Raw genomic sequence first — 26,992 nt, 5'->3', positions numbered from 1 at the left:
GATGCGGAAATTGAAGTGCTTTATTAAAAGTGCAAACGCTATTCTTGAAAAAAGGAAGGTACACAATTTAGAATAATTGCAAAGACTTTCTATAATGTTCTAATTTGCTAGCAAATGCTTCTTTCGCAAACGAATCTTCTAATTTCAACAGTGAATCACTCCACTTGATAACATCCAAATTAGGATTTCCAAAACCCATAGTATTAGCCTCTGCTGCCATCAATAGTTTGGCTTCTAGGACTTGAATAGCAATATCTGTATGATAGGCTCTTAGTAATGCCTCATGTTCTGCATGATACTTAGTGATATTCTCATGTAGTTTGGACTTAGGCTTAAATATCTCTTCTAATATATCATTTAATGCCTCCTTTCGAACAATAGAAAGTTTACATAAACGAGCAATGGTCGAATCCTTGTCTCGTAGTTGATGTTCGTAGCAGTCAATCATTTGTTTTAGTTTCTAGAATACGAAATAAAACAATCAAAAATTTTAGATAGAGAAGTAAAAATTAAAAGTTACTGAATCAAATTCTTCTTTGATTTTGCTGAGATTCTGAGGAAAAATATCATCATGACTTTGTTTGGATTGCCTAGAATTCGTATTAGGACTGTCAACAACTTTAGAATGATTCATGTTTAGGGTGAGATAGGTAATAAATTCCAAAAGGGTTCTAGACATAAATAAGCCAAGATCCTTGAAATATCTCAACCATATTTCAAAAAATTCCTAAATACTAGGGATAGTTAAAACTAGGAAATTAGAAAATTATTATAGCATAAGTTCAAAATGGCCTACATAAACCATATTACACCACCAGAACTAACCATTCCAGGTTAGTTAATCCCCATCGAAACTGTTTTGAGTACAAACCACATTCCTAGAAGAAACTGAAATATTATTCATAACATAGAAACAAGGGCCTAATCTTCATTCATTTGTTCCACATTCTGCTCCACATCTTGTCCTTCAGCAGTTTCCTCGTCCTTCTTTTCCATTCCATCCTCTGAAACCTCCACTGTTTTGGATTGATCATCTTCTTTGTTCGAAATTGAAAGATTGTCAGATCCTTCCTCTTTAGACTTAGATGACTTAGGATTCTTTTTCTCCAACCAACCTAACTTCTCTTTCCATTTTGTCACTTTCCATTTTTCACTTTGGAAACCTTCTTCCTCTACTTCAGAAGCCATGGCAATTTGAGCTTCAAGAACGACACAAGAAGCAGTATCTTTATACACTTTTTTCTGAATATCTAACGCCTCCTTAACTTTGTAGCCAATTTTCTTTTCAACTTCTTGCGCCAATGCCATAAAGTGATCACGACTAGCAGTCAAATTGATATTTTCCATCTTGAGTTTCTTCAGTTCAACCTTCAAACTTTTAACATCCGATTCCATTGATTTCTTTTCTTCCAATAATTTAGTCATCTTCTGGCTTTCCTCTACGACTTTGTCTTGAATGGTTTTCAATAACTAAGAAGAAAAAGTAATAATTACAAAAAATTCTTAGAAAAGGGAGCAAGAGTGACAAAAGATAATGACTCACCATTGCAGCTTGGTCAAGAGCAACATTGAGAGTAATGTTAGGAGAAATCTGAGTTTGGGCGAGTAGTTCTAGCACGTTTGGATGACTTGGTGGCGTTCCCAGAATTAGTCATACTTTTGTCAGTAGAATCTGGCTTGATATCTCGAATGTTACAACAATATCATCATAGTCAATGAGCCCATAATCTATAGGAATAAGGGGAGGATTAGTTTTAAATTTAAAACAGACTATAGAAATTCCAGTAGAAACTCACTAGACATGCTGATAATTTGATCGAAACTAGAAGTTTTAGGAGATTCTGGCAAAGTATGAAAGGTTCTGAGTCCTGTTGGGAGAGACAATATACTGCCAATTCTAGCTTGTCCTAAATGATCGCTTACGGGAAACCCTTCAAGATTATCTGTATCATATCTAGTTAGGAACAAATCATTGTTAAACTATAATGAGAAAGAATAAGGAAAAAAATGAGTCCCTACCCTTTTCCGTCCACGCGGTAGGTAGACAGGTTCCTTTAGGAAGAGACTTTTTTGACACATAGAAAAATCTACTTTTCCTTGATGGGTCATTCTGGGTAACCCCCAAAATCAATCTCTCATTCTTACTAGGAGCCTTAAGCATATAGTAACCCGGACCAAAAGTTTGTAAATTATATGCTAAGGGAAAATTTGATATCTTAAAATCAATCATTTTATCTTTAACAAGCTTGTCTAAAACGTAAAGGGTTCAGCGAGTTTATGAATGACTCGCAAGGCACTTTGAATGTTAATGAGTTTCGGGTACAATTTCTGGACAAAGCTCAATTTTATCCGGAATATTTGAAAGATGATCGGTTGTTAAAGGAGCATTTTTATCGCAAACTTCGCAAGAACATTCGAGAGAAGATTACGTTACTTCAAATCGAATCGTTTACACAATTGGTTGATGTGACTAGGTGGCACGAGGTTGAGCAAGGCATGCCGAATGATGAGACCTCCAAGAGAAAGACGGAACAAAGTAACTCTCGAAACAAGAAGTTCCGGTCTAGTGGTAGTTCGGGGGGTGGTTCGAATAGGAAAAACATTCCCACTTGGAACAATTGTGGGAAACATCATTCCGGAGTTTGTTTATTACCATCTAAGAAAGCATGTTTCAATTGTGGCCAACCGGGTCACATTAGCCGAGATTGTAAGTTCTCTCCAAGCAAGCCTACCGTGTGCTTTAAATGCTTCAACAAAGGACACATGAAGAGTGCTTGCCATTTGTTAACAGAGGAAGAAAGGCAAGCCGAAGCAAGAAAGGCTAATGAAAGAAAGTTGGCGAAACAAGTAGGGAATCCGAGGGGAAGATCGTTCCAAATCTCGTTAGCTCAAGCTAAAGAATCCACCGATGTCGTGTCAGGTACTTTCCTAGTTCATGACACACACGCTAAGATTTTATTTGATTACGGAGCAAATCGTTCCTTTGTTGCTGCTCGATTCACTAAATGCATTCCTTTACAATTGTCTTTTCTTGAACCCCCTTTATTGGTTGAAGTAGCAGGTGATCAAACTTACATGATTAAGAATGTGTATCTAGGTTGTAGTTTAACCATCAATTTCGAAAACTTCAAAGCTAATCTTATTCCGATGGGTTTGGGAGAATTTGATGTAATTTTGAGGATGGATTGGCTTGGCCAACATAAGGCAAATATTTGTTGTACCGATAAAAGTGTTCACCTAAAAGCTCCTAACGGTAGGGATATGGTCATTTACAGTGAAAGAAATCAAGACTCATTCCCTTTATGCACCTTTGTTCGAGCCCGTCGACTTATCTCTCGAGGGTGCAAAGCTTTTCTAGCTCATGTTGTTGATTCCAATAAGGAATCTAAATCAATGTCCGAAATTTCTATTGTGAACGAGTTTGTAGATGTTTTCCCCGATGATCTACCGGGTCTTCCTCCCGAAAGACAAATTGATTTCAAAATAGACCTTATTCCGAGTGCTACGCATATTGCCAAGGCTCCTTATCGTCTCGCTCCAACCGAAATGAGAGAAATGATGGATCAACTCCAAGAACTACTTGATAAGGGTTTCATTCGCCCAAGTAGTTCACTATAGGGTGCTCCCGTCTTGTTTGTTAAAAAGAGGACGGTAGTTTACGGATGTGCATTGACTATCGTGAACTCAATAAGGTTGTTATCAAAAACAAGTACCCTTTGCCGCGTATTGATGATCTTTTTGATCAACTTTAAGGAGCTTCTTATTTCTCAAAAATTGATCGTCGATCGGGGTACCATCAACTTAAAATTTGTGAAGAAGACATCCCAAAAACCGCATTTAGGACTCGATATGGCCATTATGAATTTATGGTCATGCCTTTTGGGTTAACTAATGCTCCGGCGGCCTTCATGGATCTTATGAATCGTGTATGTCGTCCTTTCCTTGACAAATCTGTCATCATTTTAATTGACGACATTTTGATCTATTCGAAGTGCCCATCCGATCACGAGAAACATCTCCGCAAAGTCCTTGAGACCCTTCGCTGTGAGAAGCTATATGCTAAATTCTCGAAATGTGAATTTTGGTTGCGGGAGGTGCAATTTCTCGGTCATGTTGTTAATCAAGATGGAATTAAAGTCGATCCGTCGAAAATAAGTGCCATCATGAAGTAGGAATCTCCTAAGTCCCCGACGGAAATTTGTAACTTTCTTGGTTTGGCAGGTTATTACCGTCGATTCATTCAAGATTTTTCAAAGTTGGCTTCACCTCTTACAAAGTTGACTCTTAAGAACGAGAAGTTTGATTGGAAAAGTGAACAAGAAGGTGCATTTCAAACACTAAAAGAAAAGTTGAGTCAAGAACCTATTCTTACCTTGCCGGATGGAGTCGAAGATTTCTCGGTGTATTGTGATGCCTCGTTCAATGGTCTTGGGTGTGTCCTCATGCAAAAGGTGCGAGTTATCGCTTATGCATCAAGACAATTAAAAACTCATGAGAAGTCTTATCCCGTCCACAATTTAGAGCTTGCAGCGGTCGTTTTTGCATTGAAGATTTGGCGTCATTACTTGTATGGTGTTAAATTCTCCATTTATTCGGATCATAAAAGTCTTAAGTATTTCTTTGAACAACGTGATCTTAATAATCGCCAACGGAGGTGGTTAGACTTATTGAAGGATTACGATTGTGAAATTTTGTATCACCCCGGGAAGGCCAATGTGGTAGCCGATGCCTTGAGTAGAAAAAGCTCTCATTTTTCAACTCGTGTTTCGCCTCTTTGGGTAATGCTTACAAACGATTTCTTCGAACGAATAAGGGAAGCTCAAGAAGAAGCCCTGAAACGCAACCCCAAACAAGAGAGAATTAAAGGGAAATTGCAACATCTCTCTAAGGACTCTCGTGGCCTCATGGTTCGTTATGGGAGAATTTGGATTCCATTCTCGTGCATGGACTTCATTACCAAACTCCCCAAGACACCTAAAGATCAATTTGATTCCATTTGGGTGATTGTAGATCGATTAACGAAAAGTGCATTGTTTCTGCCCATCCGTGAGTCATCATCTTCCGAAGTTATAGCTGATATATATGTGAAAGAAGTTATAGCTCGACATGGCATCCCCGTCTCTATTGTTTCGGATAGGGATACTCGGTTTACCTCCCATTTTTGGAGGAAGTTTCATGAAGATATGGGTACTAAGTTACATTTTAGTACTGCATACCACCCGCAAACGGATGGTCAAAGCGAAAGAACCATCCAAACATTAGAAGATATGCTACGTGCTAGTATAATTGATTTTGGGGGACCATGGGATGCATACTTACCTTTGGCGGAATTTTCGTACAATAATAGCTACCATTCTAGCATTAAGATGCCTCCGTACGAAATGCTTTATGGTAGAAGGTGTCGAACTCCCATTTGTTGGGGAGAAGTGGGTCAACGGGAAAAGGAGGAACCGATGTCGTTCTTGAAACTACGCAAAAGATAGACGAGATCCGTGAGAGACTTAAGGCGGCTCAAGATAAACAAAAGTCGTATGCCGATATTAGAAGAAGGCCCATTGAGTTTGAGGTTGGTGATCGAGTTATGTTAAAGGTATCTCCATGGAAGGGTTTGCTACGGTTTCGCAAACGTGGAAAGTTGAGTCTACGGTTCATTGGCCCGTTTCGGATTTTAGCACGAGTTGGAAAAGTGGCTTACCAATTTGAGTTACCTGAAGAGTTATCTCGTATTCATAACACTTTTCATGTATCACAACTCTGAAAATGTCTTGTCGATGATGCAAAGTGTGTTCCATTGAATGAAATTGAACTAGACAAGAAGTTAACTTACGTTGAGGAACCGGTTGCGATTGTTGAAGAAGAATTGAGAAAGATAAACAATAAGACAGTACGGACTTTCAAGGTACAATGGAAGCATCATAAGAACTCCGAGTATACGTGAGAAACCGAACATGACATGTTGGTGTACTATCCATCTTTGCACATGACATGGATCACGGGGACGTGATCGATTCTAAGTGGGGGAGATTTGTAACATCCCAATGTATTAAGGTAATAGAAAATTAACCCTTTTTGTAGTTTTGACATTTAATTAGTTTCCTGGTATTTTGTTTTGAGTTAAGCGGTTAATTTAGTTGGAACCTTAGTGGCTAGCGGGTATTAAACCCACTAAAAATTTATATGGGACGTGGCTTTCAGGTGATGAGCTAGGCAAACACCTTTGTGACACATATTTTCCTACTTCAAGTTCATTTCTTTTCCAACTATCCCATTTGTCTCAAAATCCTTCCATAGTCCATGCAATTGAATCTTCATTCAGAAATTAAAGAATTTCAATCCTAAAACTATATCAACAATCATCTCCTATTGTGTTAGAAATTGAAATTGGGCTTTCTTGGAGGTAGTGGTGACCGAATTATTAAGGAAGAAAAAGGGGAAGAATTTGAAAACCCTAATTCTTGTCTCTCATTCTTGAGGTATTGATTTCATAACCCTAGTTTTATTTGTTATTGAAATTTAGGGGTCTTAACCTTAGAATTTGGGGGGTTTTGTTAATAGAGATTTTCAAGAAGAACCCTAATATATTGAATTGGGAAATTGTTAGTTTGATTTAAAGAGTTGTTGATAATGGAAAATCTCCCATAATAAGAAATTCATATTTGGTGGTGTTTGGATAGAAATCATGAAATAAAGTTCTATCATGAAAATTTGGAGTTTTGTTGGAAAAGTGTTTAGTAGCCAAACACCATAATCTTAGAATTGTTGAATGCAAGTAGATTGTTGTAAGTAATTGAGTCATGGAACTTATAGGTGATATGTGATTATTCTTGTATAGGTGTTGAAGAATAAATTGTTGATCTTGTAGCCTTGTTGTGTCAACTAGCCAAGTTTGAGGTGAGTGTATATGCATATAATCATGTTCTTGTTTTTAGAGGTCATAGGTGGGTAAATTCTTATGACCCATTTGATAGTTGTTTGTTAGAACTAGTAGGTGGGTAAATTCCTACTAGTCAGTTTGTTTGTAAGAGCTAGTAGGTGAGTAAATTCCTACTAGCCAAATTGTCCATGGTCATGTTGAAAATGAATGTATGTTGTTTGAATTGTATGAAAAGGCTAGCTTGCTAGGCTTATATGGTGCTTGATGCACAAAGTTGAGATGACATGATTATGATTATATGTGTATGCATTCACTAAGCGTTGCTTATGTTTTAGTTGTTTAACTCTTTTTATAGGAGTTGGTAGTAGCAAGGGTAAGGAAGTGATCGAGTGAAGTTAGATTTGGAAGCTCTTGCCATTTGGAAGGTTGGCATTTTGAATAATTTGGGTAGATAATCCCTTTTGTACCCATTGGTTCTTGATACATGTTCTTTGGTCAACCTATTGTTGGATGAACTTCTGAAAAGTTGCGATTGTGTTGGAAATGCTAGTAATGGTAGAATTTGTGTCTAATTTGACAAATGCCCAAGTAGGGTTATCGACCCGCTTGTGAAATTTTGTAGTCAAAAGTCTTGTAAAAAGAGAAAGATTTCAATGTATTGGTGAATTATATGTTTCAAATGTCATGTTTTGGTATTTGGAAATGTTGAAGTTGAAATGGTGTTTTGGTTTTAACAAATTGAGTCAAGTGCAGGGAAATCCTGATTTTTGAACAAAAGTTTGCTGCAGGTAGCTCCACTGCGCCGCAGTGGGAGCCTGTCCTAACTCACTGCGCCGCAGTGGGTGTGTGGTTAATTGCTGCCGAGTATATCCACTGCGCCGCAGTGAGCCTTCCTTCATTTTTTTTATCAAGTTTTCCACTGCGCCGCAGTGGAGTTGTTTTGCCTCACTGCACCGCAATGGGCACAAAAAAAAAATTATTCGATTTTGTTTAAAAAGGTTTGGGTCTTTACAGGAACTAATTTCTTTGGGTGGAGTCGTACAATTCAAATGGCACTTGGTGCTAAATTGAAATTATGATTCATATATGGTACTACTACTAAGCCTTCAAACACTCATGTTGATTCTGGAAGATGGATTAGGTGTGATTACATGGTGATTTGTTGGATCCTGAATTCTATGACAACTGAAATAGCAGAGGCATTTATTTATGCTAAATCTGCAAAGGAGTTGTGGACTGAGCTGAGTGAAAGATATGGTCAAAGCAATGGACCATTGATATATCATGTTGAAAGAGAATTGAACAAAGTCAGTCACAGTGATCTTTCAGTGGCTGCATATTATAACAAAATGAAAAGGTTTTGGGATGAATTGACCAATTTGCATGGAATACTTGTTTGTACTTGTGGAAAAATGCAAGAATGCAGTTGTGGCATAACTAAGAAATATCAAGAAATTGTGAGTAGCACTAGGCTCATGCAGTTTTTTATGAAGCTAAATGATGGTTATGAGTCTGTCAGAAACCAGATTTTGTCAATGGACCCTCTGCCAAATATCAACAAGGCTTATTACATAGTCCAACAAGTTAAAAAACAGAAGCAGGTTACTACAATCAGTCCAGATCCTTCTGCTTATTTTGCACATCATCCTCATAATAAGTATACTCATGGACAAAGAAAAGATTCCAAAATTGATAGAAGCAAGAATTGTACTTATTGTAAACAAGATGGTCATGTTTTTTATCAATGATTTGAAAGATTGGGAAATCCGGATTGGTACAAAGGAAAGAAAAATAAGAAGGGAAAGATGGATGCACAAGTTAATGTTGATTTGGGATTTAAGGATTCTCCTTTTGATTTCAATTATGAAAATGAATTATATAGTGAAAAGAAGAATGAGTTTGACCAGAATCTGGTTGCTGCAGTTTGTTCTGAAATGATGAAGTTGATGCAGGAAAAGAATATGGTCATGAACTCAAATGTAAACATGGTTGGCCCTTCTAACATGGTTGGTCCCTCTAGACCACATGCAGGTATGAGTATTATTAGTACTGATTTTTATGAAAGATTGTATGCATTGTGGATATTGACATTGAGAATGACTAGATCACTGATTCTAGGGCTACAGATAATATGACACCTCACTTGAAATTATTAAAGTCCATTAAAATCCTTAAAACAGCCATTCAAGTCAGTCTGCCAGATGGTACTATTACATTAGTCACCAAAGTTGGTAAAATGCAAATTAATCCTTTTTTTACTCTCACAAATGTTTTCTATGTGCCTGATTTCAAGGTCAATCTGTTGTCTGTTGGTCAATTATTGAATTCTCAACCTCTCATTACTATTTTTGGTCTAACTTGGTTTGCTTTTCAGGACCTTTCAACTAGTCAACTGATCACAGTTGGGAAAGGTCACAAGAAACTATATCTTTGCAAGCCTTTACAGAGTCAACCACAAGCCAATTTTTCTACTTCATTGTTACCTGTCATTACTAGTTTTGTTAATCAAGTTACTAGTAGTGCTAATATTCCTGTTGAATTGTTTCATTCTAGACTTGGTCATTCTTCTATGTCAAAAATAATTCATGTGGATGCTTATAAACATGTGGATGTTTCTCATCTTTTCTATTATACATATTTGTTGTCTAAACAACATAGATTACCATTCATAAGAAGTGATTCTAGAAGTTCAAGTCCTTTTGAATTGCTTCATGTTGATCTCTGGGGTCCATATAATACCCCTGCACTTAATGGTGCTCAGTATTTCTACACTATTGTTGATGATCATAGTAGATGTACTTGGACGTATTTGTTACACACAAAAACTCAAGTTCTCTCTATCCTGTTTGGCTTCTTTTCCTTCATTCAAAATCATTATAACAAAACACCCAAATATATTTGATCAGATAATGGGACTGAAATAATTAATAGTGAGGTGTTATTTCTTTTCAAATCAAAAGGAATTGTGCATTAAAAGTCTATGGTTTACACTCCCCAACAAAATGGTAGGATAGAGAGAAAACATAGGCATTTATTGGATATAGCCAGAGCAATTAAAATCAATGCAGGATTACCCAAGAGATTTTGGGGGCACTGTATTTTGGCTGCCACTTATTTGATCAACAAAATGCCTATGAGAGTTTTAGATTGGAAAAGTCCTTTTGAGATTTTACACAAAGAATCTCCTTCTTATGCTTATCTAAGGGTCATTGGCTGTTTGTGTTATGCAACCAATAATAAACCCCATAAGGATAAGTTTGAACCAAGAGGAGATAAATGTATCATATTGGGTTATCCACCAGGACAGAAGGGATATCTTTTATATAATTTGGTTACAAAGGAAGTATTTACTAGCAAAGATGTCATATTCAATGAGACATTTTTTCCTTTTAAGGAAAATCATGTAAATAATTCTAAAGGGAGTCATAAGAGTCCAATGGTTAATATACCATTTTCAGATGAAGAAATTATGCCTGCTAGTTCTGGGAATATTGAAAATACTCCTGAAATTTTGCCAAATGATAATGAGCATACAGTTTTGACAAATGAGAATGAAACTGCAATTCCTGTTGCAAGAAATGTGTCTGATGATAATGTTCAGTCATTAAGAAGATCTGCCAGGAATGTTAATGCTCCTACATGGTTGAAAGATTTTGTGGTACCTATATCAAAGGGGGAAAAGGCTTCTTGTACTGCTACAAAACATGTTTATCCTATTTTCAGGAATGCTGACTTTGAAGTTTTTTATGATGATTATGTGGCTTCTTTAGCTCAAGTGTTATCTCAACAAGAACCATCCAATTACTCTCAGGCCTCTCAGATGACAGAATGGGTTGATGCCATGGAAAAAGAACTTGCATCATTTAAACAAAATGATACATGGATCATGACTGATTTGCCTCCTGGCCATAAAGCCATCACTTCTAAGTGGGTTTTTAAGACAAAATATAAGTCTAATGGCACAATAGAAAGGCATAAAGCTAGGTTGGTGATTAGAGGTTTTGATCAGAAAGAAGGGGAGGATTATAAGCATACTTTTTCACCTGTTGCAAAGGCTGCCACAGTTAGAGTTTTGATTGCTATTGCAACTGCAAAACAGTGGCCTCTACATCAATTAGACATAAATAATGCTTTTTTGCATGGTTTTGTTGAAGAGGAGATATATATGTTGCCACCAGAAGGATATAAAAAGGGATCTCCTAATCAAGTATGTAAATTGAATAAGTCATTGTATGGGCTAAAACAGACATCCAGGTAGTGGAATCAAGAGTTGTCAAAATTTTTATCTTCCTTGGGTTTTTTACAGTCTAAGCATGATTACTCCTTGTTTGTCAAGGTCAGGGGAGAAGAGTTCACAGTGGCTTTAATATATATTGATGATATATTGGTCACGGGAAACTGTGAAAGGGAAATTAATGACACAAAAATGGGATTGGACAAAAAGTTCACCATTAAAGATTTAGGATTGGCAAGGTATTACTGGGGCATTGAGTTATGCAGGACTGATGAAGGGACCTATTTGAACCAAAGAAAGTATACATTGGATCTGTTAATGGATGCAGTGTTGACAGCTGCAAAACCTGTATCATTTCCATTACCCTCAAATTGTCAATTGACAAAGGAAAAGGTCTTTCTGATCCAAAATCCTACAGTAGCTTAGTAGGTAGACTTCTATATTTGTCAATGACAAGACCAGACATATCCTATGCAGTTCAGCATCTTAGTCAGTTTGTGTCTAGCCCAAAGGAGCCACACACACAAGCAGCTACTCACTTACTGAGATACTTGAAGGGATCTATTTCCAAGGGTTTGTTCTATCCAATTCAATCCAAATTGAGGGTGACAGGATTCAGTGATGCAGATTGGGCATCTCGTATAATGACAAGGAAATCACTCACTGGGTACTGCATATTTTTAGGACATTCTTTGGTATCCTGGAAAACGAAGAAACAAGCCATAGTTTCGAGATCATCCACTGAAGCTGAATACAGGAGTATGGCAGCAACCACCTGTGAATTAATATGGTTATCTTATCTTCTTAAGGATCTGCATATTAATGTGCAGATTCCACTTACTCTGTTTTGTGATAATAAGGCAGCTCAACAGATTGCTGCCAATCCATGTTACCATAATCGCACCAAGCACTTGGACATTGATTGCCATTTTACTATAGACAAGGTTCAAAAGGGGTTCTTACAAACTGCTTATATACCTACGAATTTGCAATTGGCAGATATGATGACAAAGGCATTAGGGAATGCCCAGCATTCTATATTGAGCAGGAAGATAGGCTTGAAGGAGGTTCCAACTTGAGGGGGTATATGGAATATATACTTTTAGCCCAATTTGTGTCAAGTTGTAACCATAGGGGTATAAGCGGTAAATATAACTTATTTAGTTTAAAAGTTTGTTAGGCGATTAATTATTAGATATAAAATATGTATTTTCGGTTTTCATTTCTTGTAACACATACAATAATACAATCAATATTTTCCACTTCTCACTCTAAATCCGCATTTACAGTTATTAAAGAGTCCACCGACGGTAATTTTCTGCATGTGATTTGTGTTTTTGATTGATAAGAAAAATGTGTTATATTAGTAACATTATGAATTTCTATCTTTTAGCTTGCCAGAAGATGAGTGAATAAAGATGGCTAACACGACATACACGTGATCTAAATGTAACACTTTAAAAGTTGTTAATGTGAATAATATATATATATATATAAAATAAGTATTGAAGTAAAATAAATAAAACAATAGATTTTTATCATTGAAAATCATTGTGCAATATGAAAATCATCATGCATCAATTACTTCGTGAATTTTTGTGCATCAATTTAATCATGATCTAAAAGTCAAGATCTTATCCTATTTGTTTTACTTTAATACTTGTTTTACAATACTCAACCCTTATAAACGTATCAAGTTATCAAATTATAATATAAAATTTATTATTGTTGATCGAATTCAAATAATTCTCATATTAACATATTTCTTATATGTGTATGAAAAAACTTTAACACCATTAGGTAGTTTAATGATAAATAGAACGAAGATTGGTGATTGTGTTGATCGGGAAGTCGGAAGTGAAAGCTTTGGAGTTTAAAATGTAATTAATTTAAAAAGAATAATGACATGATGTAATTTAAAACCCTTCTTTCTAGACTTTATATAATCAAACAAGATGTTATTATCTATATCTATACAATCATATAAAGATTATACACCCCTTGTTAAAAAAAAAGTTGCGAAATGACCATTTTACCCTTAATAAATTAATTTACACCATGAGTCATTTATCTTTTAAATATTTCCACCAACACCTTTACATTTATATCAACATGCACCATTCGACATTGTCACCATCACAAATAATCGCTACCATGACCACCCGTCGCCGACACCACCAACCGCCATCACGGCTACCACCGCCATCACGGCTACCACCGCCGCATTGCACGGGTACCGTGCTAGTATAAAATAATAAAAACAGAAGTACGAGAGTGCGTGCATATTATTTTATTCACAATTAAAACCATATATATATAACATATACCAAATAATCCAACAGATGGTGATTTGGTTTAGGTGGTAACATCTGCTACCATATACATGGTAAATGTGGTTTCGATTCCATCCTACAAGAACATTATGCAAATGAATGTCTAAATAGGCAAAAAGTTGTTATCAAATTCGGTTATCGGACATCCACCAATTTTGGTTGTCTATGAATAGATTCATATAACCTTTTAATTTCCAACTTACAAAAAGTCTTTTAAAGATCTTTTTATAATTTAATCAATTATAATGAGCCCATACTATAATTTCTTGGTACAAGAAATTAAAAGAATTAATCATCAGATTATTTTTAAAGATCTTTTTAAATGGAATTTGGATTCTTTTGCTTTTTTCAGTATTAATGATTTGGATTATGATATCGGGATTATTTTGCTTTTTTCCAAAGCAACAGGAGTGAACGGATTTAATTTTTCTTTACCCTTTACCATTTGAGAGGGTTTAGGTGGTAACATCTGCTACCATATACATGGTAAATGTGGTTTCGATTCCAACCTCCTTTTTTGAAAGGTTTTTTTTTTTTTTTCCTTAATCACAGATAAAACATTATATATATAAGCTTACAAGACGCAATTAACAAATGTTTACTTGGCTGAGCTGGTAATAGACATCGTCTTTGACAATTTTTACGCCGGTTCAAATCCCGTTGCCCTCTTTAATCTTTTTATTTATTTATTTTATTTTTACTTTAATCTTTTTTTTTTCTTTTTGTTTTCTTTCTTCCTATTATTATTATTATTATTATTTTTGCTTTATATTATTGATACAAGCATGAGTTTTACGTAAATATAGTCCATGTTATGTACCCTTTTCGTATACATGTTTTAAAGAATATATAAACTCGAATATTCTTTTGGGTTTTAAATATTACGTACGATGTTGTAAGTTTTTGGGCTTTCTAACTGATTTCTACCACTTTTATGTTGTATGGCAGCTACAACAATGACAAATTAGTAGCATTTTGTAATCTTCATGACGTTCAAATGATGTAAAAACTGATCCTAAAAACATGTTATAAATTTTACATATTATCTCACACAATAACCGTCTGAAAAATCCTTTTAGTTTTATATGCTACCGTATACATAAACGTAATGTCTTCCGGGGCAACGCCCAGGTACATATCTCGTCTATACTATAACTAAAACTTTAAAAAAGGAGGTTAAAGGTATACCTGTCATCCTTAAAAAAAGAATTTTAGGCCTAAAACTCTTTCTCCTAATGACTTTAGAACTCTCTGATTTTTTTTAAATATCTTTTATTTACTAACTTATTAAATAGATAATTATATTTAAAATTATATCATAAATTTTTTCTATAAACAAATATTTTTAAATTTTAAAGATATACAATATCCTTAAAACTCTCACAATAAATTTACTATATATAAAACCTAAATTTTTATTAATCATTATCATTAATCTTATTCATCATATCCTTCCTATCTTTACTAAACAAACCATGTTTAGTAAATTTCTCAACAAAAAAACGTACGGGTTTTTTATATCACTTTCATTATATATTTGGTATTTTATTTGAGTTTATTTATTATTTGAATTTGTTATGTTATTGTTATTTTTCATCTTTTTTAATTTAATTTGTTAATTATAGTTTGATTATTGCTTATTCTTCTACTACAAATTAGGATTTATTCTTTTAAATTTGTTTTATTGTTGTTTTTCACGTGTTTAGATATTTACTATTTTGATATTTACTTCTAATATATATATCTATACTTTTATACTTCTATACTATTATAATAAAAATTATAATCCCTATGTTGAAAATTTACATAAATGGGACATGCAAATTGATCAAAATATCCTTAATAAATTAAATTATCATCAACCCTTAATATTAAATTACACCATTAATCAATTATATTAGAAAATGAGAAATGATTAATTAGCCTAAAAAGATTAGCCTAATTGTTAGCCTAACAATTTGAGCCTACCACTTGTCACCAATCAGAGATTTTTAATTTAATTCTTATTTTACCCTTATTATTTATCTTTACTACTATATAAAAATTATACACCCCTTGTTGAAAAGTTAGAAAAAGAAGAGATGCAAAATGACTATTATATCCATAATAAAATAATTTACACCATTAGTCCTTTATCTTCTAAAATATTTCAATTACTCCTTTAAATCAATTACTTATACATCAATTACATTTACATCAATCTATAACACCCGACACCACCACCAACATCAATAGTCGTTATCACCACATGTCCCAAACATCACCAGACCGCCGTAACAACGACCGCCGCATTGCGCGGGTACCGTGCTATTAAAACAAATTTAATCACTTTCACATTCCATAAACCTATTTCTCACTTGCATCCGGCCGTTCAATTTCCATCACGCAACCACCGCTTAATATTTTTTCCCCCAAAATTAAAGTAAGTTTGTAACGTATAGATTATTGTCAAGTGTTTGTTGAATCAACATATATACATATTATATGTATATATACTTGTATGATGATATGGATTCCATTTGATCTGTTTGTCATTCTATTATCTTGTTGAATCAACAAATTCAGATTCCATGATGATGCAGAGATTTAACATCGGTCAAGAATAGAGGTAATTTAATGATAAACAATTAAAATCTGGATTGAATAAAAAAAAAGCGGCTGAGAGGAAAGGGGATCGCCCATTTTCTTACTATTGATTTTTCAAGCTGTTAAAATCTGAATCAAGTCATTCTTTTATTGGTATCTCTACGTAGTATTTTATTGAATCAAAGCTATCTTTTTATTGGCATCTAGTCGAATGATTGTTCTGTTGTTTGTTTGTTTAATATTGCTTTGTATTCAAAATTAATAAAAAATAAAGATCGATCAATAGTAAGTATTCCGTAAACAAATACAGTAATATTTATTTAATCTGTATATAAAACATACATATAAAAATGCAACTTTCGCTGGAAAAATAAAAAGATTATTTGTACTCCGTATTCTGTAATTTCTAAAGGCAAAATAGGATATCAAATTAAACTTTTAACATTAATTATTAATTAAATATAAGAAATGACAAGTGTTAGGCTCAAATTGTTAGACTAATCTTTTTAGGTTAATTAATCCTTTCTCTTAAAAAATATCTCTACAAACGCTTTATCTATATGACATAGCATGTAGACTATTTCGCTCATGAAATAGTTTATTTTAATTATCTTCTATATATCAGTTCAGTCATAAGAATCACGTTCAGATAAGTACCATCTTATTGGAATCACAAAATCAAACTTAGATACTACCAATAAGGAGTTATTATATTGAGGACCAATAGTTCGGAAAAGCTTCCACCATCACAGTATATCATTCAATTTAAAAGAAATCAATAATAATAATAGTTTAATATATATGCAAATCATTAAGATATGGTAGATTTACCTGAAACTTAAATTATTCATATCTATATCAGATAAAAATGGACAGAAAATGACTCATTTGATGTATGCCTGTATGGTATACGCATCTTTGTTTTATAGTTTTTTTTTTCCCTTTTTTCTTTAACGTTGGTTGATTAATTTCATATAACATTTACCTAATAAAGCATATACTGTGTACTTAAAATTTAAACTTCTTAAACATTTACCATTTTAATCACTACAATAACAAAATGATGTTACCATTTAATATAAATTATATAATTTAGCCCAAGTAAATTGAAATTAGTATAAACTGTCAATGAGACACAAATCTATCGGCAAAATGTTTACGTACTATAAAGAGGCTTCCTTGGTTTACCCATAAATTTTTTGTTCGACCCTTTTGAGTGATAATTAGGTCTATAGTGCTTTGCATAAATACCATCGTTGGGTTCTATATACTAAGACAGGCTCAAAAATTGGGTGTTAAAAAAAATAATAATAATAATTTAAACGAAAATTTAATTTATGGGATATTCATCCGAACTGCAACGGTACTGCCCCCTCACATCCATCTTCTCCACATGATCAAAATGGATTAATAAACCTTCCTCCTTGAATTTCCCCACAGTTCCAAAAATTGGAATTGCCAGCAGTACAAATACTATCCCCCTAATTTATTACTATAAATTACTAAGTTTACATAATAATACTTGTAAATAAATTAAAATAAATCAAAAACTCAATCTTGTAGTATAATATCACTGTAAGGGCGGACGAAGTGCCCGGGGACCAGACCGGTACCCGTCCGGTATCGGATTGAACACCAATCCGTCCTACTGTTACCGGTAGGGTGGAGAGGGATTTGGGAACCGCGGTGCCAGTTTCCTTGTTCATTCCTTTCACCGTTACAAAAATAATAATAATAATAATAATAATAATAATAATAATAATAATAATAATAATAATAATAATAAGATAAACCAAATGGGCCTACATCTAACGTTCGATTATCTTTTTTTTCCTTTTTTTTCTTTCTTCCTTCATTTCTTCTACCTTCTGCTTCTTCGTTTCTTTCTTTTTCTCCTTCTTTTTCTTTCTAAAAATATTTGTATTATTTTCTATCACACAACACACTCATAAACATGACAAACATGAACCTTTTTGATGTTAAGATGGCGATGCAAAACCCACATAGCCAACGACGACAAACGCCGCTCTGAAGTAAACACAGTCATTCATAGCGTATCTGACAACAAGGCGGCTTACCAAGCCGAAATCAACTGAATTGAAACTCCCAATTGGGTTCGTAGCGCCGCCAAAAATGAATAAGTTGTATATCTTTGACAGAAGATGGATTGGCTGAACCAAATTATTTTCAGCTTACCACTGCCTCTTCCACCTTCACATCCAAACTTGCCCATGAATTATTCTGGCAAGGCAGTGTCGGTGGTGGTTGGCATGTAGACTATCATACTGACCCGAGGGAGGATTACGTATCTCCTTAACTCGGCGAAGTTGCTGGGTCTCCTGAACCCTACCGATACATTCATCGCAACGACAACGACAATACTGTGGACGCGGACTATTCTGAGTGTTAGGATAATGTAATGTTTTCTTTAACTATTTTAGTAATATTTATGTAATGTGTTGTTTTTAATGATTTGAGTAATATTAGGTAATATTTTATGGTTTTAGTAGTATTAGTTTTAATTTATTAAATGAAAGTTTAAGTTATTATTTGACGAAAAATAAATATAAAATAAATGAAATAGAAAATGGTGGGGAGGGTGGGGAGGTATTTCCTGCAATTAGGGAACAGGGAGGAAAAGAAAGATCAAGAATGGCGGGGAAATGTGGTGAGACACTCCCCCACCCTAATTCAGTGACTATCTCTTTGTATAAAACCATTATAAATATTGTTATTCGTGTAAGCCCTCTCTTACAAATTCATTATAGACATAGCTATGCAAAGTTAGTAATTGTATTGGAGTAATTGGTAAATGACATCCCTAATCATTTATCCATGTATTTTTACTACATAGCGCACGTTTAATTAGTTGTAAAAATGTTTTCTAACTTTTCATTTTTAATTTTAAAATAAATACAAATAGTACGTATTTCATTTATAGAAAACAAATAAAAAGTTTTAAAACCTGTAAAAAAACATGCTTTATTTTGGTGCTTCCAAAGGGTCAATCTAATCGATGACGTACGTCATGGGGCCGAGCTTTTCTTGAAGATTTGAAGGTTAATTAATCTGTAGGCCAAAAAGATGATAGAGTCAATACCCCGGTTAGCAAAACTTTGAATATTTCTGAAACGCCCCAAACCATATTAACTCGAAAGGCATGCAATCATTTGAAAACTCATGTTAAATAAGCTAGACAATTTTATACTTAGAAAATTTAAGCCAATTTTCGCCAAAAAACTCAAAGTTCTCAAATTTGAAAAATGACAAATTGAACCTTCTTAGAATGTTAATATAAGTCTATTGTATGAGTTTCAGGTTCCGGAAAGGTCAAACGAAGCCTCGGTAAAAAAAATGTAAAAGAATTACAGAGGAGCACGGCTCTTGTGTCCTGCAGAGGCCGTCCATAAGAGCCGTCATTTGCACAAAGGCCGTCCTCTTCAGGTTTCGTACTTTTGACACTTTGAACAACTTTCGACCCTTTTTCTCAAAACCGAGCTTCCGACGACTGATTAGCAACTTAGTTTTGACATAAATCAACTAACACAACATTTCCAAAAGTCTACATACCATCCATTTATACAAACCAGCACATTTCTAATACAAAATGACTCTTTAGAAGTAACTGAAACTTCTTATTTCTTACATTTGACAAAAATGAATAATTATAACAAAACAATCAATGTATCATGAGCCATAGTTCAAAGGGGTCTCTACGGGTCCTATCAACGTTACCATTATACGCATTTATGGTATGCTTCAAGCTTTACAAATTCAACTTCAATCTTTATGTTATTTAGCTTTGTTTCCGCAACTGGGACAACCTATAAAAAAGGTAAACAACTAAAAAGTAAGCGAAGCTTAGTGAATAATCTTGCATACGTTTATACATACAAAGGAGGGCAAAATCACAAAAGACTATCGCATGTAGCCAATGATACCGTCAAATCATCACTTGCATACTCACTTTTGCGCTAACAAAACATACATGGATTCACATACGCTTAACAATCATCAACATGATTAACTATTGGGATTCTTAGGCCCCGGAGGTTCTTAGGCCTCATAAACACTATGCCCCATATGGGCCTACGCCGAATCAATCACCACACATGGATAAATAAACTTCAACATGATGTGGTCAACACCACACATGGACAAAGGCTTCAACATGATGTGGTCGATTGACCCAACGTATACATAAAGGTATGCAAAAGTACTCACCTCCTCCGCGAAAACCAAAATCATAAATCAAGAAGACCGCATGAACACAAAACATGTATGCTTCAACCTAGCAACAAATCAAAACGCATATAGGATCATCAATCACATACTAGGCCATCTAGCCATAATCACTAACATTTCAACACCCAACCCATCATTTACAATCTTATATTAATATTGGGTTGATTCACATAACATGTATCTCTTATATCATTTTCAATTGGCCAAGAGTTACTTTCGTATCAAAATTGTCATTAACATATTTGACCTAGCAGACTTCAAACAAGCATAACTCAAGTTCTACTTACTCTTTTAACATGATTCTAGTGGCCAAATTTTCATGACACATACACCTACCTTTTATCTTTAGCGACCAATATGTGAATTGTCCTTCAAATGTGACTTCTGTTCGTTTTAAAAATCAAAATTGCTGCTGTTAAACAGCTTTGACCCTACTGCCTTCAAATGACCATAACTTGAGTTCTACACCATATATTGACCTTATTCCAGTGGCTACTTCTTCTTAACACATTTAGGTACATTTTATATTCAGTGACCAAGATATGAATTAACTTGCAAGAATGTTTTTTACCCGTTTTAATGACAGACATAGAATCAGTTTTGCTGAAAAATCAGCATTGCGCCTCTAAACTCAAAAATTCATATCTAGAGTTCTACTTCGTATTTTTAACCCATTCCAATGGCAAAATTTACTTAACACAATAACCTACATTTTCTTTTTAGGACTCGACAAGTGAAAATTCTGTCATGAGGGTGTTTAACTCGTTTCAAACTCAGGGACAGAATCTGTCCAACAATGTTCTTACTAGTATTCATCAAAACCTTCATGCAACCCAAATAAAAACCCTAAATTTGATTAAATTACAATAAACCTAACTTGTATTATAGCAATTAACTCATTTTTATTTTTATAAAAACCCCCAAATTCTAGATAAAAAGATAGTTGCATGAACCCTAATTTCTAAAGGAAAACAAGAATTAGGTTAAAGGAAAAATTATTACCTTCAAGATTAGGAAATTGGAAATTAAGATGGAAATCACAATCATCATCTTCTTTCTCTCTTTTATTTTTCAGCCCATACACACACAATCCCATACTCTCAATCTCTCCCAAATTATTCAATTTGATGTTAAGATTATTATTATTTACATAGGAATTTGATTAATTGACTTGGAATTATGAAAGTTCCTAGATGAATATGAGATGTAAGGTGAAGAAATTTGGTAGAATAATGAGTAGAAGAATTTGGAAGAACATGGGGGTGAGTCATGAAATCAGAAATGGCTGGCACTCCTCCTGAGTGCCACGCCTCTAATACATAAAAATGGTATTTTCGCCCGCTATCCGCTAATGTTCCAACTAATTTAACCACATATCTAAAAATAAAATATTAGGAAATTATTTTAATGTCAAAACTATAATAAAGGTTAATTTTCATTGGTCTAAATAATTTAGGATGTTACAATTTCACGATCGTTTAATAAAGATTCAAAATGCTAGTAGCCTATTTGGTGTGTTCGCGGTTTGGTGTTTACTAGGTTAAATTGTAAATTGGACCATTTAAAAAATCAAAAAAAGTCAAACCGTTTTTAAATTTGGTTTGGGGTTTGATTTGTAACCAGAACTTAATTAATAATATATTTTGTTTTTGGTTTGGTTATGGGTATATAATAATTAATTTGGTTAAACCGAAAAACCAAAATAACTTATATTATTATTATGTATTATTAAAAATACTTAATTCTTGTCTTTCTTTATATGGATATATATTAATGTATTTCTTACCTTTGATATCTATTTATTTATATTCTTTTTTTCATAGATTTTATAAAAAAATTTAATTGACAAACAATGAATAACTTGATGAAAATTTTCTAATAATAATGACAAACAAGGGTTTATCTATTTCCGTACTTTCCAAATATTAGTTTTTTAGATGATAACTATCTTACTTATTTATACATTTTGTGATTAAAGTCTAAATTTACCACTTTGGTGAAAATTTGAAACTATGTGTCTATTTTTGTTGAATACAACTTAGACAAGAATATGATGCATGCTCTTGCGTTTTCCATTTTTGGTTTTTTCAGATTTTAAAAGAACAAAATTCTTAAGTGGTTTTTGGTTTGGTTTTCTATTTTGAATTAGGTTTTGGTTTGATTCTGGTTTTGAAAAATAAATTAAAAAAGAAAAACTGAAAAACACAAACCAAAGAGAACGAATTACGAACACTGAACCACTGAACACCCCTAGCCAGTATGCATAGGTTGAAAATATGTGATGCCATCCCAATAAAACATTATATATATATATATATTGTTGGCAGAGTTAAAAAAAAAATTAAAGTTAAAAAAATGATCCTAACCATTGAAATTCACAAGCAAATTAATCTTGTCCCTTTAAAATCAAAGTCAAACTATATTTAATACAAAAGTCAAAATATAACTCATAAAAGATATATATATTTGGACATTCACATATTACCATTAATTGAGAATTACCATAAATTAAGAAACCCATTTTACGGTGGTGTTGCAACTTATATTTGAGAAAAAGTTATTTGCTAAATGGAAAATGATTATATACAGTTATTTTATTTTTTACTTTTTGTAGTGAACATGATTATATATAATTCTTATGATTACGGCTTTGGGAATTTGATAAGATTGAGTTAGAAAGACTTGGACTCCACAATTATTTTGGAGAGATGAAAAATAATACGAGTAATCTCCCAATAATTATAAAATAACTCTCTAAATTCATTTTAAAAAAAATTATAACCCTTAGATGATAATCAAAATTAAATTATAACCCTTGGATTGTTAGCTTACATCACATACCTTTTTTAAATTTATTCTCTTTACTAATTAAATACTAAATTATTACATACCATATAAGTCATTTACATTTACATTAAGTTATATAAAATTCTTTCTTTTTCGATTAATTGAATACTCCGTATAGCTGTTCAAAAATAATAAAAACAATAAAAGAAAATTGAATACTCCGTATAACTTAAGAAAACTTAGGTAGTTATTTATTTCTTTGGGTGCTTAAAATTATTATCTTATCTACATAATGATGCATAAAATGGTGCATCATTTTTAATAATATCATATATATTATCGACATATATATTTATCTTAATGAAACGTTAGCTTTTCGTTGTTGCCAATAGTTTGAGTACGTTTCGGAATTTTTTCTTAAAGCAATTTGAATACTATTATATATTTTTTTGAGATAGTAAGCTTAAGACTTTTTATTTATTTATCTGATATTAGATTTTGACATATATATAAAAAAACATAACATACTATTGTTGTACGAGTATATGTCAAATTCTTGATGTGTGTAATGACTTATTGGTAAGGTCTTTGACCATGGGTATTTGAATCTCATTTCCTATATATATAGTGGTATATTATATTATTGGGGAGTTTATAAAAAAATCGAATTAATCAGGGTAAAATCTTTACCGAAAAAAAAAATCTTAATGTATTCATAAGTTATGATTTAATTGGATCTTGATGTTTTATTTTAGACTTTTAATTGTAGTTTTTATGATAGATAATAAGTTTGATCACTTGAAAAAAACATCGGCTTAGTGGTTAGATGTAATAGGTTAGTAAGTAGTGATTAAAAAAAATACTTTGAATGTTATAAAAACTTAAAAAATTAATGAACATGTACAATTTTAATAAAATATAAAAGATTATAGATTAATTCAAGAAGTAATTTTATAAGTAATTGGTCAACTTTTTACAAGAATTTGTAATTTAAAGATGGGCTCTTACATTTTATCAGATATATCATTACGTGTATTTATATGACTAGACACTTATTGCGTATATTAGTAAAAATATAACAATTATCTACGGTATTAGTTGGCGTAAATAAATTATAGAAGTTTTTGTACACCAATAAGTGCGTAAAACTATATTAAATTAAAAATTCACACTTTTAAGCGTATTAAAATAGGTCTGATGAACTATAATAGTTCGCATTTAAAAGTGTGTTGAAATTTATTCACATTAAGAAGTGTGTAGTTTTAAATTTACACAATTTTAGCCGTGAATTTTCATATGTAATTTATCGCAACTTTTATCTACACTAATTATTTAATTGTCACATTTAACTGTGGTTATATGATAAATATGTATGAATATTAGACTTATTTGTTGTAGTGATATTACCATCATTTTTAATGGCGTTCATTGAAAGTAATTGGCATATTGTTTTTTATTTCACTTAGTTAAAATATTCTACGATTGCTTTTAATGCGAGAATGGCGTAAGGATACACATCTACTTTTTACTTTCTTTTAAATAAAAAATGTAATTAAATTTTTAGTATCATATATGTAAAGAGTTGTTAGTTCATAAATAATCATATAAATATTTGATACTCCGTACGTTTTACTTATGCATGTACATAGTATATTAAAACATTAAAATGTCATTAGTTAGATATATTCATCTCGCGTATTACGCGGGATAATGATCTAGTATAAACAACAAATTAAAGTAAATAAAAAGAAAGAGCCATAAGTAATTTGAAGAAATGAGAGAAAATTCCTTATGTGATGAGGAATAAAAATAATTCAAAATTGCAGCACTCCACAAAACTTATTGTTATCGGATTAAAGAATTAGTATTAAAAACTCATCATCTTATAATAAAAGACGATATTCATCCATCCCTATAATTCATATTAGATTGGTGTCCGTACAATGTAGCGGTGGTGATGATGTGGTTATTAACGTAAAAGTATATTCATTACGGCCTGATATGTGATGAATTTTTGCGGTGGGATGTGAAAGGGGGGAGGAGGGAGACGAATTGTGAGTTAAGATTTTTGTTAAGGGTATCTTAGGTGAAAATGTTTAAATTACTGAATAAAAGAAAAATGGTATTTTGGGGTTATCAACTACTTAGTTGAAAAAATTAGAGAGAATAAATGTTTTATAATATACTAGAGATATGCATGGTATCTATAGGTTCGAGACCATAAGTACGGGTTGACAGGTTAAAAATATTCAATCAGAACCCGACTTGGTATTAAAATCACGTTTTTCACTTCAAACCTGTCAAGCTGTTAACTTGAACCCAACCCACTAACCGGGAAATCCAGGTTAATGGGTTGGCTGGATAAATTGACGGGTTGACCTCAGGTCAAATGGGTTGTAGGATGAAAAGTTGGTGCTCAAATAGGTTGGTGAGTTGCCTATTAGAAAAACTATAGAAATAGTTTTGGGTTGGCAGGTTGACCTATTAACCTGAAAAGTCAACCCGAACTTGACCTAAAATATCAAATTTGCGGGGCAGTTTTTCACAAACATAACGTGTTATTTTTGGTCAGTTTCAAGTCGGGTCTTGGGTTGGGTTGAGTGTTTATATATATCAAACTCATTCTATATACTTTATACCGTAAAATGCACAAGTGTAAAGAGTTTATGTTAACATTATGTTCGGCTTCACACTAAATTTAATCTTGGTATAGTATAAGACGTATGTGTATCAGGATGTGTGATACATGGATAAGTTTATTTTGTACAGTTGCATGGCAGGTCGATAACAACCCTAACATGGCTTTTTCAGGTAAATCTCAGGTTAAGTTTCGGGTTGGGTCGAGTATTGACAACCTAAATACATATCAAACCTACTCTATATATGTTACATCCTAAAATGTACAATTGTTAAGAGTAAATCTTATGATTATTCTCGATTTCCTACTAAATTTCATCTTTTTGTACTATAAGACATATATTTCCTGCAATATGTGACATATGTAAAAGTTTATTGTGTGACCCGGTTAACGACCGGATATTAATCTAGTTATTTGTGGAGTGAAGTGACTTCCGACAAGTGGCTAAAATTGATTGGTTGGGGTAATATTAAAAATAAGTTACAAGAGATAGAAATGAAGCAACCCATACGAATCGCTCAAAACACAAATGTCGGGTAGGGGTAATGTAGCCGGCGATCCGACGACAGTTTGGGCGTGGGACATAAACTAACCGCCCTGATGTGTAAAATCTAGTCTTAAACTTATAAACAAGAACTACCTAATTACCGACTATAACACATTTGCGGGCAGTGGACCCGTTCATATATAGTGTAGCTAAAAGGCAAGTCCAGGATCGAACACAGGGACTGATAAAGTGCAAGCGAGTTTAAAGTAGTTTAGAAAAGGGTTTTGGATTTTAAGGACTCCCGTCACCTTGGATTTGAAAATAGTTAGTTAGATTGCAAAAGTTAGTAATTCCGTAGAATTAATTCAAAAGAGAGTATTTAATATCAAGATTAATTAAAGGATCATCTACTTCAACTCCATGACACACATTATTTAGGTTGCATCTATGTTAAAACCAATTCACTTGTTGATTTTATAACGAGGTTAAATAAAGAACTCACTAGTTGCGCTCCTAGCTTATTACCCTATCCAACCCATTAACCAATCTTTCGACCCTTAAGTTCCGGTGACCACCTTCCCTATCAAGATCTACTAAATTGACAAATTGGTATTGTTATTGTAAACAATCTTGTCTATCGATTTTACCAAACCGTTAACACTTCGAATTCTATTATCTATTGTTGTTTATTGTCTTGTTACCACAAGTCAACACCTATTAATTGTACCCAATTAACTAGAACAATGTACTCCTAAACCTAGATACCTCTAAATCATTCATACATTATCAACAAATGAATAGATAAAAG

General features: G+C 33.1%; 1 protein-coding gene across 1 annotated transcript; it reads left to right on the top strand.

Annotated features, from left to right (window-relative positions):
• Positions 1 to 2,277: 2,277 nt before the first annotated feature.
• On the top strand, positions 2,278 to 5,483 carry LOC122603512. Its single transcript, XM_043776270.1, has 2 exons — positions 2,278 to 3,604; positions 4,222 to 5,483. Exons 1-2 carry the CDS (start codon positions 2,278 to 2,280, stop codon positions 5,481 to 5,483), a joined length of 2,589 nt encoding a protein of 862 aa, XP_043632205.1.
• Positions 5,484 to 26,992: the final 21,509 nt, after the last annotated feature.

The sequence above is a fragment of the Erigeron canadensis genome, chromosome 1, assembly GCF_010389155.1.
Source record: "Erigeron canadensis isolate Cc75 chromosome 1, C_canadensis_v1, whole genome shotgun sequence".
Lineage (NCBI taxonomy): Eukaryota > Viridiplantae > Streptophyta > Magnoliopsida > Asterales > Asteraceae > Erigeron > Erigeron canadensis.
Note: the sequence above shows the minus strand (reverse complement) of the source record. Positions and strands in the feature narration are given on the sequence as shown.